At 52.6% G+C, this 16640-nt stretch overlaps 6 protein-coding genes across 6 annotated transcripts; 5 read left to right on the top strand and 1 right to left on the bottom strand.

The window, feature by feature from the left end:
* Positions 1–650: 650 nt before the first annotated feature.
* PFLUO_LOCUS8179 (cell wall protein Ecm33) lies at positions 651–1970 on the top strand (the record flags this gene model as incomplete). Its single annotated transcript, XM_073785891.1, has 3 exons — positions 651–711; positions 771–1605; positions 1670–1970. The coding sequence occupies 3 exons, from the start codon at positions 651–653 to the stop codon at positions 1968–1970; spliced, it is 1197 nt and encodes a 398-aa protein (XP_073642200.1).
* A 5451-nt stretch (positions 1971–7421) lies between these two features.
* On the top strand, positions 7422–8680 carry PFLUO_LOCUS8178 (uncharacterized protein; the record flags this gene model as incomplete). The annotated part of the gene is made up of 2 exons (XM_073785890.1): positions 7422–7477; positions 7531–8680. 2 exons carry the CDS (start codon positions 7422–7424, stop codon positions 8678–8680), a joined length of 1206 nt encoding a protein of 401 aa, XP_073642199.1.
* Positions 8681–10079: 1399 nt separating this feature from the next.
* PFLUO_LOCUS8177 (uncharacterized protein) lies at positions 10080–11481 on the top strand (the record flags this gene model as incomplete). Its single annotated transcript, XM_073785887.1, has 4 exons — positions 10080–10252; positions 10305–10936; positions 10992–11039; positions 11099–11481. The coding sequence occupies 4 exons, from the start codon at positions 10080–10082 to the stop codon at positions 11479–11481; spliced, it is 1236 nt and encodes a 411-aa protein (XP_073642198.1).
* A 982-nt stretch (positions 11482–12463) lies between these two features.
* On the top strand, positions 12464–13167 carry PFLUO_LOCUS8176 (uncharacterized protein; the record flags this gene model as incomplete). Its single annotated transcript, XM_073785886.1, has 4 exons — positions 12464–12546; positions 12652–12707; positions 12865–13028; positions 13138–13167. 4 exons carry the CDS (start codon positions 12464–12466, stop codon positions 13165–13167), a joined length of 333 nt encoding a protein of 110 aa, XP_073642197.1.
* A 332-nt stretch (positions 13168–13499) lies between these two features.
* On the top strand, positions 13500–15315 carry PFLUO_LOCUS8175 (uncharacterized protein; the record flags this gene model as incomplete). Its single annotated transcript, XM_073785885.1, has 5 exons — positions 13500–13680; positions 13733–14164; positions 14223–15001; positions 15061–15153; positions 15217–15315. 5 exons carry the CDS (start codon positions 13500–13502, stop codon positions 15313–15315), a joined length of 1584 nt encoding a protein of 527 aa, XP_073642196.1.
* Positions 15316–15428: 113 nt separating this feature from the next.
* PFLUO_LOCUS8174 (uncharacterized protein) lies at positions 15429–16157 on the bottom strand (the record flags this gene model as incomplete). Its single annotated transcript, XM_073785884.1, has 1 exon — positions 15429–16157. The coding sequence occupies one exon, from the start codon at positions 16155–16157 to the stop codon at positions 15429–15431; it is 729 nt and encodes a 242-aa protein (XP_073642195.1).
* Between the last annotated feature and the right edge of the window lie 483 nt (positions 16158–16640).

The following is a 16640-nucleotide window of genomic DNA, read 5'->3' as shown; positions in this document are numbered from 1 at the left end:
TAGGCAAAGATAACACCAGCGGAGTGACAGATTGGCCGTTTAGGTGAGACGCATCCACTGTGGACTGGTTAGTTCGGCGAGCTTTGATCATTAGTAGCTCTGATGGCCAGTCGATCCAACCCCTGAGCGAGCATCTGTATCACAGTTGCACGGGAGTACAGAGGCAATCATCTTCTTAGCAACCAGACTGACCCATTCCACAGCTATTGCCATGAGGACAATGTAGACAGAGACTTTCGCGAGAGTGAATTGCTTCATTTACGATGATTCATTCGTGCTTATAGTCAGGGAAGCGGACATGCCACACGTGTATGGGTCAAATACATATAAATTACCACCGCCGTGGTTACCGTACATAACAACAACAAAAACAGGCCCACATCGTCCGCGCCTCCTTTCTTTCTTGTGTTTCCCTTTCTCTCTCCTTCACTTATTCCTTCTTCCCCCCCCCCATCCATTCGTTCTTTCCCTATCCGACCAGGCAGCTTCCATTGCACTGAAGCGTTTCCCTTTCACTCGTTCCCGTCGTTTCTTCTTCTTCACCATCCACTCTCGGTACGTCCCTTTCTTCACCCCTTTTCTCTCTACACTCACCCCCCCAAACCTCCTGGACACACCCACTGACCCAACCGACCAGAGTTACTTCTACAATGGCCTTCTCCAAGTACCTGCTGTCTGCGTTGGCAGCCACTCAGGTCGTCTTCGCCTCTTGTGAGTGCAACCCTCTTGCCCTCCTCAAATTGACCAAACAGAAAACTGACCTCGCCCAGCTTGCGGTGACACCACCATCTCCAGCCAGAGCGATGCCGACACCCTCTCGGCCAGCTGCACGACCGTCAAGGGTGATGTCACTATCGACCCCAGCTTCTCGGGCCCCCTGGACCTCGTCAGCATCCAGCAGATTACCGGTAGCCTCAGCTGCAACAACTGCTCCGCTCTCTCTTCATTGATGGGCAACAGCCTCATGGCCATCGGAAACGACTTCGTGTTGAACGAGGTTGTTCAAATGACCGCTCTCAGTTTCCCCATGTTGACTACCGTCCTGGGTAACATCAACTTTGTCGCTCTCTCCTCGCTGCACTCGCTTGATTTCACCACCGGCGTGACCAAGGCCGGCGGCGTCCACATCGAGAACACCAAGCTGTCCAGCCTGGACGGCATCAGCCTACGGACTGTTGGCAAGTTCGAAATCCAGGCCAACGACTACTTGAACTCCGTCAACATCAACAACCTGATGAACGCCACCGATGAGATTAACTTCTCCGACAACTACAACGGTCTCGTGATTGAGCTCCCCAACCTGAGCTCGGGCACCAACATGACCTTCCGTTCCGTCAAGTCCGTCTCCATGCCTTCGCTCAAGAAGCTCACCAACGCTCTTGGCCTCTGGAACTGCCAGTTCGAGTCGTTTGCCGCTCCCAACCTGACCACCGTTGGTGACCTGACCTTCTTCAACAACACCAAGCTCAGCAACATCAGCATGCCCCTTCTGAACGAGGTTGATGGTGGGTTTGAAATCACCAAGTCTGATCCCCTGAAGAACATCAGCTTCCCCTCCCTGCAGAAGATTACAGGCGCCGTTGACTTCAGCGGTGACTTCGACTCGTAAGTATTGGTTTTTTTCCGTTTTGTGGATGGATATTTCTAACCCGCATGTGCGTGTGTGTAGGATCAAGATGCCGAAGATTAACGACGTCGAGGGTGCCTTCCACATCGAGAGCACTGGCCCTATCAAGCCCGACTGCGATTTCTTCCACGGAATCAAGAAGCTTGCGATCAGCGGCAACTATGTCTGCACATCCACCGACAACCCTAAGACTCGTGGTGGTCTGACCGGTACCACCACCAATGGCGGCAGCGGTAGCGCAGCGGCCACGACCACCTCCGGTATTGCTATCGCCCACGGCGTCGACATGCCTACTGTTGGTGCTGTTGCTGCTGCCTTCTACGCTCTTGCCCAGCTCTTCTAAATAGGCTGAGTGATGCGTGGGGGAGAAAGAGAGATGTGGTCTTCTGGGGGATGTAGAATTGTTTACCAAGCAATGCTTCCTTGATTCGTTGTTCCTACTCTGCAGTTCATATGATAATAATTCGGTCTTTTGTGAGGAAAATTCAGCATTTGGATTTTGTCCTCGGGAGACACTTCCCCTCCCTGTCGCCCTTCATCGGGAAGGAGTTTGTTTCTTTTCTTTTATCCATTGTCCTTATTATCTCGAGATGTGTTTTGGAGTGCCCTCGCGCTCAAATGTATTCGTTCCCCCTTGTACATGTCCTTGTAGTCCAGTGGAGTAGTTCCAGCCAAGTTCACGGCCCATCCTCCCCATCGAGGACTGCGGTGGCTGTTTCTCGGAGCACTTGTCTTTAATTGCTTCTGTGCTAGCTCAACTGTTCATGGACTTCTTGAAACAAAAAGTTCAAACTACTCCCCTCGACCAGGAACAAAATCGATCCAACACCTCCCCCCGCAAAGTGATGACATAGTCTAGCATAATTACCCTTGCTCCCGATCGATCGATGTGCCAACACATCACGATAAGCTAACTAGGCCGGAATGAAGAAGAAAAATCCCGAGAATGACGATTAAGTTCTATCCGGTTGTCTAGGTCTTGTCTGAATATCTACATTGAATCTATGGCGCCATCGGTGGTGAAACAATCGCAATGAGACATATATATTTTCCAGAATATTGTGTGCAGACCCGAGATACACTTTTTTTAGTCGCTGGGCTGCCCCATTATTATTGTTATCCTTGATCTAACACACAGAGATCAGATCGAGCGATCATCTCTCCTAGCTACCCTGTTGTAGATCTGAGATGAGGCTGGTTGGTCTCGGCGATTACCTTCTTTTTGGTATGGCTGTGCGGAGCGGATATACAGCTCGAGTCTGGAGCCTTGATAATCCTGATCATTCAGCTGGGACTGTACACAGTGTACATACCGTAGTTGGGATACGCCGCGCAGAGTGCTTTGTTTGTGCAAGCCTATCCATGAATTCCAATGTAGTTCTCTAACAACCTCCAGGCACAAAGATCCCAAAACGAGCAGCCCTCCAAAAAAAAAAATGACTTGTCGAATTCGGCGAGGTTGCGGAAAGTCGAAGGGTTCCGATTCGAGGAACCACCAGTTCGGGGGCGCGATCATCAGTAGTGGGGCGCCCTTGCGATGCTGGGGAGCCTTTTCGATAGACGCGCATAGTGTGTGATGCTCTCGCCCAATCACAGCGCTAAGATGGACTTTGTTGAATCTCTAATGAAGCTGGGAGGCTGGAGGGACTATTGAGGCGATCTGATCTTATCTTGCAACAAAAGAAAGAAAGAGACTGCTTGGTGGACAATGGCAATTGTTCTTGAGAACATTGCCCAAAACCATGATCTCTGTCATGGACACGATCTCATAGTCAGTCATTTTGTACACTTCGTACTTTGTGCTCACAGCTCAGATCGAGGTAGATCGCCCACTCAACGAAAACAAAGTTTGACCCATCCATCCACGGGGGGGTTTTAATCCACGAGAGAAACTCGTGTGTTTGCAATGCATCTAATGAAACCAAACTTTGAAACAGAACATGGCATGGCCAGCTCACTACTCTCCCTGTTTCTCTCTTCCCTTGTGTGTATGTGCTGTATCTTTCCGGAACCCTTTCCCCGCGGCCTAACTAGGTAGTCAGCAAAGTTAACTAGAGACCTGGCGAACCGAGCAGCACCGAGGAGCTCCTCATTGGCTGCTGCAGGCAATACGTTCCCTGCTAGTGCCATCGAGGCGAACTATGTGCTCGTCATCGGCGTCGGGGAGGAGGGGGATGATCGCGATGGGGTTTCTGTTGAGGTGATGGACGGGAGCCCGGGACTTCGTTCCAAGGTTTGACGGTTTGCGGGGTTTGGGGTGAGACCTGCTTTCTTTGTACGACGAGTATGGTGAGGTGTGATGTGAGGTGAGTTGTTTAGTTGAAGGTTCTTTTTTTCTCTCTTCCTAATTGTGCGTTCGTATGTAGGGCTGGCTACCGAGGTAGGGCTATCTCTTGCCGTCCTGTACGTTCTTATCTTGGCCAGGTGTGCACATAGTATGTAGTCGGCTACGTCTATTCCTAGTGATGGTACTTACTTGCCCTCTCCAGATAGAAATCGACAGCCTGGAAGAGTAAACAGTGGCAAGACGATCCTCTTGACTGCATATCTGATGGAGGGTACCTGAATGAACCGCACTGGTCTGGCCCGCCACGATACATCCGCCTTGCATGGCAGGCAACTCCGAATCCAGGTAATGGGGACCTGTTCCTGATACAGACACCTGGAAAAAGAAGAGAGATCATAGATCGCACGGCACCATGTAGAAACAGGAGCCCTTTCATAGGCCCGGATCTTGCGCCGGGGAAGGAGGAAGAGCAGGACGTGTCAGATGCGGTGCGGACACAGTAAGCACGGCGAGGTTCGCCCGGAACGAGCTGCAACTTGATGGATAGTCTCAGCGTGCTATCTATTGCGTCCTTGCAGCTGCGTTCCACGTATTGCGTGGGGTGGTGGCCACATTCCCATTCGGAAAATTGATCAGAATGATTCCCGCGTGCTCCAATGGCGCAGGAACAGCGTGCTTTTCTTAGTAACACTTGTTAGAATAATGTAATGTGTCATCGGTGCTCAGACAAGGTTGACAGACCCTAACTATTGATCCGGCCCTTGCGGCCGGTTCTCATGTGGCGCTGCCAATTATTTGTTTCTCTAACGTGTTGACCGGGTGGTGGCGACCAATTAGTTCATGGCCACCTCCTTCGCACCTGTCTCTTAGATTGGATTATTGATCCTAACACGAGCATGCATTCAGACTTGCCACAAGGAGGGGCGGGAGGGAGCAAGAGGAGGGGGGGTACACGACATGTACAGTAGTCTGCTGCTGTCTTCATCAAAACTGGGAAAAAGGCTAGGTAGATCGAATATAGTGAAGAAACCGATGGCACCAGAAGTAATTCAGTGCTCTACGTCGCAGACACTACGCCACTAGGTGCGGTAGTGGAAGTATCTTTTGTGGCGGTTCCAAGGAAGAAGAAAAATTCTTGCAGCTCGCATGAACCGGTGGTACTTTGGAGCCATCTTGGCCCGCAGATCTAGGCCATCGACAAAGAGGGGCACACGAGATAGAGAGAAGGAATACGATCTCAGATCTGGGCAGTTCGTAATGCCCCGCCATGGCGTCTTTGACTGCGGAACTTGACATGTCGTAGGTAGGCGAGCCCGCACATGAAAACAAAAGTCCAGACAAACTCTTGCTCCCATGGGCGGGGCAGAGCCGAGCCACTGTTAGTAGTTCACGATTCATTAAAGAAAATCATGTTAGAGCCGCACGGGTCTGGATAGGTGCTGCGTGAGGTGAGAAGTTCGCAATCGAACCATTCCAACCTGCCTGGCCGATCGGGTTCGCGCTGTGATCTCTAAGTTTTTCCATCGGTACGTCTAGAGTGCATACCCTGGCAGATCCAGACGCACGTCACTCGAAATGGCCAGCAGGGAGGGTCCGGGGAACCACGGAAGATGTGAGCTCGAATGGTTCGTGCCTGGGTGGCTCCCCCGAGCTGCAGGTCGCCTGCAAACAGGCCCTAGGCGCAACCCGAAACTTTGGAGAGCTGCCAGTCGGATGCAAGTGGATATGTGTAGAGGGACAAACAACAAACAGTTGAGGGATCTCGCGGTCGTCAAAGTTCAAACCCCCAATGTTTGGTTGAAACCGACCCAGCCTCCGAAGGGGGGGGGGAGAGACCCGACGGAGCGCGGATCTAGAAGAACGTGGGAGCCCTAGCGCGGGACAGAATATGACAGCTCTGAATCCCGCCGTCACCTAGTCTGCCGCGAGACCCACACCCAAGACGCATCATTAGGAAAAGATTGACGCTGTCCGGAAGATTCGTAATGAAGCAGATCCGACCGTGTCGTCAGGAGAGGGAACGTGCCGCTCTTAGGGCTACAGAACTATTGTTTGGTCCTCGCGACAAATCAGGGGCCTCGATACGAAGCTGGACCCCATAAACGTCTGTGTGTCAGGCCAATTCCAAATCACTCGGATCGCCTTGATTCGATCACTGACAGCAGTCGTATCCTGGTCGCTGGGTCTCCAGGATGTCCCAAATCGACGGTTGCCCCCGGGCGTCACATCGATCATCTCGCCAATTTCTCGGCCGTTCCTCACTTGACGTCGGTGATTTGTCTGAGCCCCGGTCGATGATAATTGCTCATCAATCCTGCGGCGTCCGTCGTGTCAGACTATACGGAATAGTGTCAATATTCATCGTAGCCTCCTCGCTTGTCTCAGGAGAAGGGGGCCCTTTTTGGCGTCCTTGCTTCGTTCTATTAGCCCTAAGGCCCATGGATTCATTTCGGAGCTTCTTCTCGAAGGGGAGGATCATCTAGAAGCCCCTTGATTCTGATGATACGAGCAATTTCTCCTGAATATCAGGAAAACCCATGGTGTTGTGCTATGATCCATCCAAATGGAGGCGGGAATGGCCCAGTTCCATATGGATCTCTCTGACACCCGTTTTGCCGGTTGAACTGGTTTTCTTTTTCCTTTTTTTTTGCTTCTTACGAATCTGGAGATTCCCCCTCATCTTCATTGTAAACAGTCACATAGTTCCACATGGCTACCGGAAGATCTGGGCTAGGAGAATTCATCCAGATCGTGTTATTCCCGTGGCCGACTATTGATGCAAGGGCAGTGCGGCGCAGCGCCTCAATAGGTCCCCGTGTCGATCCAAGCCCACGACAAATCAAGAGCCCGAGATCCTCGTCGAGAACCTCCGCGTCGGGCAAGATCGAGCCGCCATGATTCGTTGATCGAGTGGATCTTCGGACGGCGATGTTTGTCTGTGCATAATGTGACAGATACTCTGTGATACCGAATATTCTCCATGGCAGGCCTTTCTGACAGTGGTCCAGAGCCTGTCCGGGATGCTAGGCTTCGTTTCCCCGTCGTTGAATGCAGCCAGACCTGCATTATGCGCCGTCCGTTCGTCTGTATGAGTTCGGCCCTGATCGTTCATGCTTTGCCCCCCTCCTGGGTCCACCTCGGGGCCAGGGCTCCCATGATGTACATTACGATCCATAGATAGCCGAGAAAATAGTCTCCTAGTCATGACCTCTGGCGAGCACATATAAACATGCATTCATCCCCGTGTCTCTTTCCATGAATCGTCTCACTCTTTGTCTCCGTCGCCTCGTGTGAATTCCAGTTTCTATTGCCTTTCTTTTTTTCTTGTCTATAACCCCCATATATACTGCCCTATTGTTCTATTACTTCCCCCCCCTCACCTCCTGCATATACTTGCCTCCCCGAAGGAATTATTCCTCCGTACATATCTATAACCACCTGTGGCATCTCCCCCGCCACGTCCACACTCGTTGCTACCCATATCACGCTTTTGACGACCTTGACACGATGTATGAGGAAATGGACTCCATGACTGATGACATCCCGCGCCGCTGCTCTCTTCCGTTAGTATATACATAATGATGCATTTGGGCTCTATGCTGACCGGCCACTGCAGGGCCCTGAAAGAGACCATTGCTTCTGGCATGGGTTCTTCTGACCTGGGCGAGGACCGCCGCCTGCCTCCTCTGCCACGCATTGAGCCGTTGCCTCGTGGGCCATTCAACCCATTCCATGCCAAGGAGGCCCTGTCTGCTGGACCTAGCACCCCCAGTCCCCATGAGACTACGTTCCAGTTCAAGTCGCCCTACTCGGCGGCGGCCGAGCACATTGTTGCTCCTCCTTCCCCTGCCAACTCTGCCGAAAGCTCCTGGCAGGAGTCCTTTGCCGCCCAAAAGGCCGGCTCCGCCGACTGGGCGACAGATCTGTCCCAGGCGGAGATCATGGCCCTCGTTGCTCCCCCGAACATCAACCGCAAGCCGCCGCTCCAGCAGCTGTGCGGCCGCAAGCGCAAGGGCAGCCCTCTGTCCAACGACCCGGACGACCAGCGCGAGAAGCACCGCATTGCCGAGGGCAACCGGCGCAAGAACCTGAGCACGCTGCACCGCGAGCTCGACGGCCGCATCCACAACTTCTTCCTGGAGCGTGCTGGCTGGAACCCGTCCAAGAGCCTGCCGCAGTCCAAGGAACACATCGTCCAGGGCGCGGTGTACCTGATTGACTTCATGCTTGCCATCATCGTGCATCTCATGCGCCAGGAACAGGTCTCCCCCCAGCTGTCGGAGAAGCTGCAGCCTCAGTTCCGCTGCATGCAGTTGCAGAACCTCGTCAACTCCCTCCAACAGGAGAATCAGGCGGCTCAGCAACAGCTCAAGGCTACCAAGGCCGAGAACGAGCTGCTGGTCGACCGCAACCGTGCTTTGGAATTCCAGCTCAAGTCCTACGAGCAGATGTTCCGCTCTCCCAAGGCCGAGAGCACCAGCCCAACCGCCATCGTTGACGTGCCCGAGCACAAGCGCCAGAAGAGGGCGGCGCTGCCGGGCATGCGTGTATTCTGCGGCGAGATCGCCAACATGGCTCCGGAACCCTTGTCTGGTCACCCCGATAACCTGCCCAGCGCTACCTCCCAGTGCTTCAGCAGCTCTTACTTGACCGCCACGCCTTCCACGACTGCCCCCCCCTCTCCTGCTTTCCACCTATCGCACCCCGCGATCTCCTCTTTCCCTCTCTCGGCCTCGCGTCGCGAATCGATGAATGCCTCGCCCTGAAAAAGGGATCCTGATGATACACATGTTCTATGATCATGTCCATGTTGATGTTGATGTGTTGATGACTTCTCCTTCTCGACCTTTCCTCCCTTGCAGACAGCGCTGGATCCCTCGATGATCACTTCTGCTGTATGTGCCCTTTAGCGTCTGCATTGTAACACTATATTCCTTCTTACGACGTGTGGTTGCTCTGCTTGAAGGGAGAACTTTTCTTTCACTCCTTTTTTCCCTCTTCAACGGTTCGTTTTTTCCCTTTCTCATATAAAAATGGGTGGCTCTTTTTTTTTTTCTCTTCTTGTTCCTCGGTTGTTATTTTGGCGCTTGTCAACACATGGATATATGCTCGGGCGGACGGTCTTCGTTTCTGTCTTTCCTTATTTCTTTTGTCCTGGTCTCTTTTCCTATTATTCATAGCTATGACAGTCAATTGATTATGCCTTGTCACGCTTTTGCCCACTCGTATACTCGTAGATGTCTCACTTTGTCGTGCCGCTTGTCTCAGTCTACCTTGGTTAATCTCCGCTCATGTTTTGTCTCAGCATGAATCGAGCTGTCGAATGGCGTTTTACCCCATGACTTGTGATATAGTTACTGGTCATGACTGTTGGACTTGACCCCTGTTGCATTGGTACTTCTGCGGCTACAAAAGGCGTGATCTGCGACAAGAGACGCGCAATGCGGGAAATGAAGCGACCAGGGCACTACGTAATCGACGAGGCTGAGATTCAGCATCCTACTCCGTGCCCAAAAAAGCGAAATATGGGAAAGCATAAATCTATAGTCATCTGAACATATCTTCAATTGACCCAAGATAGTCTGAATACTCCTACTCCCACATAGAAGTGTACAAAGTCAACAGTCGTGGCTGTGCTATAAATAAAAATAGGGTCTTGCCGTGGCCTGAGGCTTCGCGGCGACGGTCCGGACCAGGCAGCCGACCCCTTTAGTTGAGCATCATAGGTAGTTTTGAAAGTCTAGTCTTTCACAGTCCATCAAAGTTACTCCAACATAATCATAATTATCCATCCATCATAACTCATAACAATATTTGTCTTCTTTTGGTTCTGGGCTTCTCTTTTTTGCCAATGTTGATTAATTGATGACTTGGTCCGCCGAGCCACCTTTCAGCCCCGACGATCCCGTCCTCCTCTCTTTTCTTCCTCCCTTTATCTTTTTGCCTGGACCTCGTTTCACCTCCCCACCACACCACATCCACACTACCAGTTTCTCCATCGGGTGATACGATCGTGGTCCCCCGCTTGAGCCACCATCGTCCGGCAGGGGGGTTTTCGACAACGGGAGATCGAGACCCCGGGATCGTCGCCGTGTGTGAAGGCTCCTGAGTCCGACCCGTCCGCTTTTTCTGTTTCCACGCGTGCCTCGTTTTCAATCGGTAAAAATGTTGATGTCCAAGGGTGAAATGAATTGGAAGTCCGCCCGGGGCCGGCTGCCTCCATGGCGGGCCATCGTGGTCCTATTCACACGAACTCGCTTTTTGGTGTCGGTGGCCGCAACGGGGATGCTGATCTTGCTGTGGCGAGGTGTCAGCAAGTCTGCGTCGGGCATGCAAAAGTATGTCGACCACATTATTATGCATCATGAATTCATTCTTATGATCATCTAGTTTCTACTGCTACGGCTCCTCCAAGTCGCCGATGGAAATGTCCATCAACGAGATGGTCGAGTGGAACGCGCACTCCCAGACCCCCGTCCTCTTCAACCACCACGACCCCTACGAAGTCAACAGCACCTCCATCTCCGAAGTTGACCTCAACCCGATCCGCTCGTCCTCCCAAGCCATCGCCAACCGTGAGCGAGTGCTCATCCTGACCCCTCTCCGCGACGCCGCCGACTATCTGCAAAAGTACTTCGAGCTCCTCTACAAACTGACTTACCCCCACGAACTGATCGATCTGGCTTTCCTCGTCGGGGATTGCAAAGATGACACCCTGGCGAACCTGGCGGCAGAGTTGGATCGCATCCAGAACCACGCCGAAGACAAGATTGCCTTCCGGAGCGCGACCGTCGTGAAAAAGGATTTCGGCGCCGATGTCGAGATGAGCGTGGAGGAGCGACACTCGTTTGCGGCACAGGGCCCGCGCCGGAAAGCTATCGGCCGGGCTCGTAACTACCTCCTATATTCGGCGCTCAAGCCTGATCACTCGTGGGTGTACTGGCGTGATGTCGATATCGTGGATTGCCCTGAGCGGATCATTGAGGACTTCATCGCTCACGACAGGGACATCCTCGTGCCGAGTATGTTCTTCTCATGGTATCTTTGGGGTTCATTTGGCTAACAGGAGATTCGCAGATATCTGGTTCCATCGCTACAGGGACGGCCGTGATATCGAGGGTCGCTGTATGTTCTCACGTCTGATCTGTGTGCTGCAATAATTCGCTAACGTTCCTTTTGTATAGTTGACTACAACTCGTGGATCGAATCCGACAAGGGCCGGCGGTTACGAGCAACCCTCCCCCCGGACACCGTTCTGGCAGAAGGTTACAAGGAATACGACACGGGCCGAACCTACCTCGTCAGCATGGGTGACTGGAGAAAGAACAAGGATGAAGAGGTCCAGCTGGACGGCATTGGTGGCGTCAACATCCTGGTCAAGGCCGACGTCCACCGCTCCGGCATCAACTTCCCGGCATACGCATTCGAGAACCAAGCCGAGACCGAAGGATTCGCGCGCATGGCCAAGCGCGCCGGGTATCAGGTAGTCGGTCTGCCAAACTACGTGGTCTGGCACATTGACACCGATGAGAAAGGCGGAAACCTGGGAGATCGCAAAGCGTACTAAGCTGTTCTTCTTGCCCGCTCCGGGTTCGACAAAGTTGATCTTTGAATGAACCCGACCCGTCTTCGAATCATCCTTCGCTTCTCCTTGAGTGACCATGTTGGTGTCCGCAACCTATATGCGATGGCTGGCGGCATCTTTCCTTTACCATTCGACTGTGATCTTTTTCTTTCCTTTTCTCTCTCTCGTGTGAAGGATGATCTCGCGACGGAAGCCTTATGATTTGCACTAATCCCATCTCGTGTCGCGTTACTACTATAGGGAGTGGGAGTGAGTTGTATGTGGGGGAGTGTGTGTATTTGTTATCTTTGGCGCTCCGGGGAAAATGCTGTTTGGCGGGGCTTGCAAGGCCTATAGATTCCGCCGGTCCTTTTCCAGACTTTCTTCTTGTCTTGATATGCTGTATTGAAATTTTCATTGTTGTTTCCTGACTCTTGTAGAGATGCGTCTCTATCTCGATCCTCTTGTTTGTGGTCCTTGCGCACTGAACTAGGACTTTGAATGGGTCTCTGCTGGGTTTCCTATACTGTTCATGTGTTATTCCAACCAGAGAATTCTTGTTTTAGATAATTTTAAACTTTTAAAAACCATTTAAGGGTTGATTTCCAGTGTGTATACATCCTCGGCAGAGCCTTGTCCTCGGCAGGTCCATATCCTCTGCCCGGAATGAAAACCCAAAGTCGATCTGAACAACCCCAAAACTTCCCAACAACACCTCGCCCGACCTGAAAGGATCCCCTGCCGAGTGACTGAAGCAGTCCTTTAGGTTACACACACACTATCATCTGTCATGATAATGCCACCCGCCAGTTTGACGCTTCGGGTTCCCGGCTGCTCCCCCCACGCCCTTGGGCGACAAGTCCCCCGCGCCGTCCCGCATTATCCTTCCTTTTCCTTCTCATCCCTCCATCTCGTCCCCCAACACCGACACCCCTTGCTCTCCCCTTCTTCAATTCAGCAACAATACCGTTTCTTCTCGCGCACCATGTCTGCCCCCGCTAAGAAGGAGTTCCTGTGCATCCTGCCGGATAAGCCCGGCGCGATGGCGAAGCGTGTCGAGGTTCGACCGTACGTGACTCCTCCCCGTCAAATCATACCATGGCCTCAATTATAATTATGCATTGTTACAATCGATTTCAATCGATCAATTATGCTGATTTGTGATTCCAACAGTGCTCATCTGGAGGGCATCAAGCCTTTGGTTGCAGCTGGCAAGGTCGTGGCTGGCGGTACGTCCTCTCTTCTCTTCCTTCTATAGCCATTCCCAAATGTCCACCTAGCCGGAGAATTTCGTTTCCGTCTTTTTCAACTCCTTTCTAGCTATTAATCTCATATGCGCGATGCTTTTATTGGTCCCAACCTCGTCGCTAACCTTCGGCACCACAGGCGCAATGCTCAACTCCCACCCCGCCGAGGGCGAATCCCCTTCCTTTAAGGGGAGCATGATGCTCGCTGTGGCCGAGACCGAGGCCGAGCTGCACGAGCTGTTTGCTAACGATATCTACGGCACCTCTGGTGTGTGGGATTTGGAGAAAGCGCAGATCATTCCCGTATGTCTTCTTTTCCCCCGTTGATAGCCGTGCGGGCCGCCGCTTTACCTCTACCTGGGGGTCGAGAGTGCCGACTGAGTGCTAACTTTTCTTTTTTCGGGGGACTTAGTTCAAGTCTGCTGTGCGTCAGCAGCTGTAAGATGTTAGATATTCTGTTGTTTTGGAGATGGAAGAGAGGGACATGGTATGGTCTGTCCTCCGGTGTATGCGGAAGAGGGAAATGGATGATGTTATGTACAGGTCCTGTGTAGTATGATGAATATCATTCTATTTATTGAAGATGAATTAGAGAGGATATTAGAGAAGTCCGGAATCTTATTGTTAGCAAACCACGTAGTTACTGAATTCCGACAGCAAGTTAGGTAGGTATACGGCACTGCCGTCAGTGCAAAACAGCCAAACATCCTTCTTATCGCAACATCACTCCGATTCCCCAATGGAGTCTCCCTGACCAACCCACATCCATCCATCATGGCCCCCGAACCCACCCCGTCCAAAGGCGGGGGGTTGATGTCCTTGTACGCCAACCTGCTCGATCCCTCTGCCGAGTCCCCCGGCACCATTTCCCGTGCTCCCGTCGTCTTCAAGCAGGGGGCCGAGGCCGACGCGCAATCCGACGAGTCTGCTGCGAAGAAGCAGCAAGTGAATGCTGGTACTTATCACTCGTCTTTCTCTCAAAACAACTCCTGTACTCACCTCTTCAGCTTCTCTCCGTTTCCAACCCACAAGAAGACCCCAGCTCGCAGCTCAGAAACCGAAACCGAAACCTTCAATACCAAAGATCGCGCCCTCCTCCGCTACCCAGAACCCTACACCTGCACCCGCAGCACCTCCGAAAAGCACGCTTGCCGATTGGGCCGGCACAGAAGACGATGACTACAGTGGGCACTACGTGGGCGAGAAGCGGCAGCGCGGCGGCAGGAAGAAACGCAAGAAGAATCGCGAAGCGCATGCGGCCGCGCAGAACTGGGATGATATCTATGATCCGTCGCGACCGAACAACTACGAAGAATACCGGCATAGCGATGAGAAGATTCTCGAGGTCCGCGAGTGGAAGGACCGGCTGTATGCTCATCGGATGAAACGCTCACCGAGCATGGACTCGGATAGTGAGGACTATGACCGGCCAAGGAACCGTATGTATTTTGTTTTCCACTGGCTTCCCATGGATTCGATGCTGAGTATCTTTGCCAGGTCAATTCGCTCCCCCGAGCTTTGCACCGCCGCCGAATCTCAATGATGCGCCCCCTCCACCCCCGGCCTCGGTCCCCGACGATGCACACGGCGAGGATGCATTTGCTCGACGTATGCGCATGAGCCAACGCTCCGGTGATGACGGGCCTGTGGATTATAACGAATTTCCGCCACCTCCTCCACCGCCCACCGAACCCCCTGCACAACGAAGCGGAGTTCAACCACCAGCAGAGAATCTACCACCACCACCACCTTCACAACCTCTCGACACCATCCAACCCAGCTCCGCAACCATTTCCCGCGCACCGGTCCGCTATACCCTTCCACCGCCACCAGAAGATATTCCCGCCTCAGAGGCCGAGCTGGAAGCCGTATTCGCACAAGAACAACCCGCAGAAGAACCCGACGCAGACGAGGATGCACCACGCTCACTCCGACCGGGCCAAAAGGGCTTCGCCGAGCGGCTCCTTGCCAAATACGGCTGGACCAAGGGCTCTGGACTCGGCGCTACGGGCTCTGGTATTGCCAAGCCGCTGCAGGTGAAGGTTGAGAAACAGAAGAAACGGCCCGACTCGGAGGGCGGAGGATTCGTAACGCCCGCTGGAAGGGGAAAGATTATTGGAGGGAAGAGGAAGGGTGGGGAGGACGAGGGCAAGTTTGGGGCTATGACCGAGGTGATTGTTTTGCGGGGCATGCTGGATGGTATGGATTTGGAGGCCGAGTTGGCTGGGGAGGGGGGTGGGCTGATGCAGGAGATTGGGGAAGAGTGTTCTGAGAAGGTAATTTGTTCTTTCCGCATTCATGTCCCATTTCTTCCTGATACTGATGCCATGTGCAGTACGGAAGCGTGGAACGCGTCTTCATCGCCCGAGATGCGGGTGAACCGATCCCGGTCTTCGTCAAGTTCACCAGTCCATTATCTGCTCTACGGGTACGTCTTCCTGATTGTCTCGAGTTTCTGGCGTCTACTGACAAGACACTATATGTATGACAGGCCGTCAATGCGTTAGAAGGACGCATCTTCAATGGAAATAAAATCGGAGCGCGGTTCTTCGACCCCGAGAAGTTCGCGAAAGGAATCTATGTCGACTGATGTACCTACTAGAACCCGGGATTTGACATGATCTGGTCTGAAATGAAATGAAATGATAATCCCTCGAAGGGTATGATGCTTTGACCCAACCAACCAATTGAACATGCTGCAAATCAAAAAGTCTCCTGATCAAACATTTCAAAATCACCAACAAAAGAATCCCCATCACTATTATCTGCTTTCAATGGCAGCGTCGTCCCTGACGGTTGTCTTCTTTGGACCTTTCCTGCCGGGACAGGGATCAACGACGGCCGCGGACGACGACGGCATTGCCTTTCATCCTCACTGATCTCCAGATACGATACTGGCTCTGATTTCCGGGATTGAACCTTCGGCACGGGGATCCATGATTGTCGATGCCTGGGCCGACCTCTGGGAGGGCATGGCTCGAGCTGGTCTTCTTCCGCGGGAGTTGGCTTGATGTATTCTGCCGTAGACACGTCGTGCTCATCTGGCCAACATGTGTCCACCATGCGACGATGTAGCCGTTGTTTAGGGCTAACATGGTCAACATCGGCGTCCCTGCCTTGGCTGTCCTTCCCATGAGTCTGCTTCCTTTTTTTCGCGATCTGAGACACCCGGTCTCCGTTTGTATCTGCCTCCGCCACGGCTTCATGTTCCTGCTGTCGCCGCCGCTTTGTCCGCCGGTATCGTCGATATATCCGCCACCGCTCGTGCTTGCAGCCGCTGCACCAGCCCGCCAAAGGGATAGAGAGCACTTCCTGGACGGCGGGCAGGCAGTCGTCTCCTGTTGTCAGGGCATCGAGACAGAAGACTAGAGAGGATTTGGATGTATTCTGGTGTAGACACAGGGCGTGGTACCAGACTATGCCGTGGCACATGGTGTTTTTTTGTTATTTGTTGGCCCTGGTATGTGGAATGGAGATTGGGGGTGCGAGGTGCATTGAGGATGGTTTGACTGAAGTTGAAATGATGAGATTGCAAGCATTCCAAAGACTCTATCTAGGAATGTGGGCCCCTTAAATATGGATTTTGTATGTGATGTTCTTCTCGAGAGTATGGCGGGTCTCTCCTACAATAAATCTGGCTGCTCGGCCAAGTCTTTCTGGACATCCCTGTTGATGGAGTATCACAATTCTTGTCTTGAACCAAATGTCTGACCGATTGTATACTTCTTTATTTGCATAAATGAATATGCAGGCAATCCCCGTCAAACAATGCTCTTTATACATCGTTCAAAGCAGCCAGCCGTTGTGGCTGCTTACCTAACCCGCTCCCCGCTGGATCGCCGATTGCCTTTTGCTCGTTCTAATCTCTTCTTCTTCGCCTCCCTCACCTCACCTCTCGCTCTTTCTTCCGCTCCC

This window comes from Penicillium psychrofluorescens (genome assembly GCF_964197705.1).
Source record: "Penicillium psychrofluorescens genome assembly, chromosome: 5".
In the NCBI taxonomy this organism is placed as follows: domain Eukaryota; kingdom Fungi; phylum Ascomycota; class Eurotiomycetes; order Eurotiales; family Aspergillaceae; genus Penicillium; species Penicillium psychrofluorescens.
Note: the sequence above shows the minus strand (reverse complement) of the source record. Positions and strands in the feature narration are given on the sequence as shown.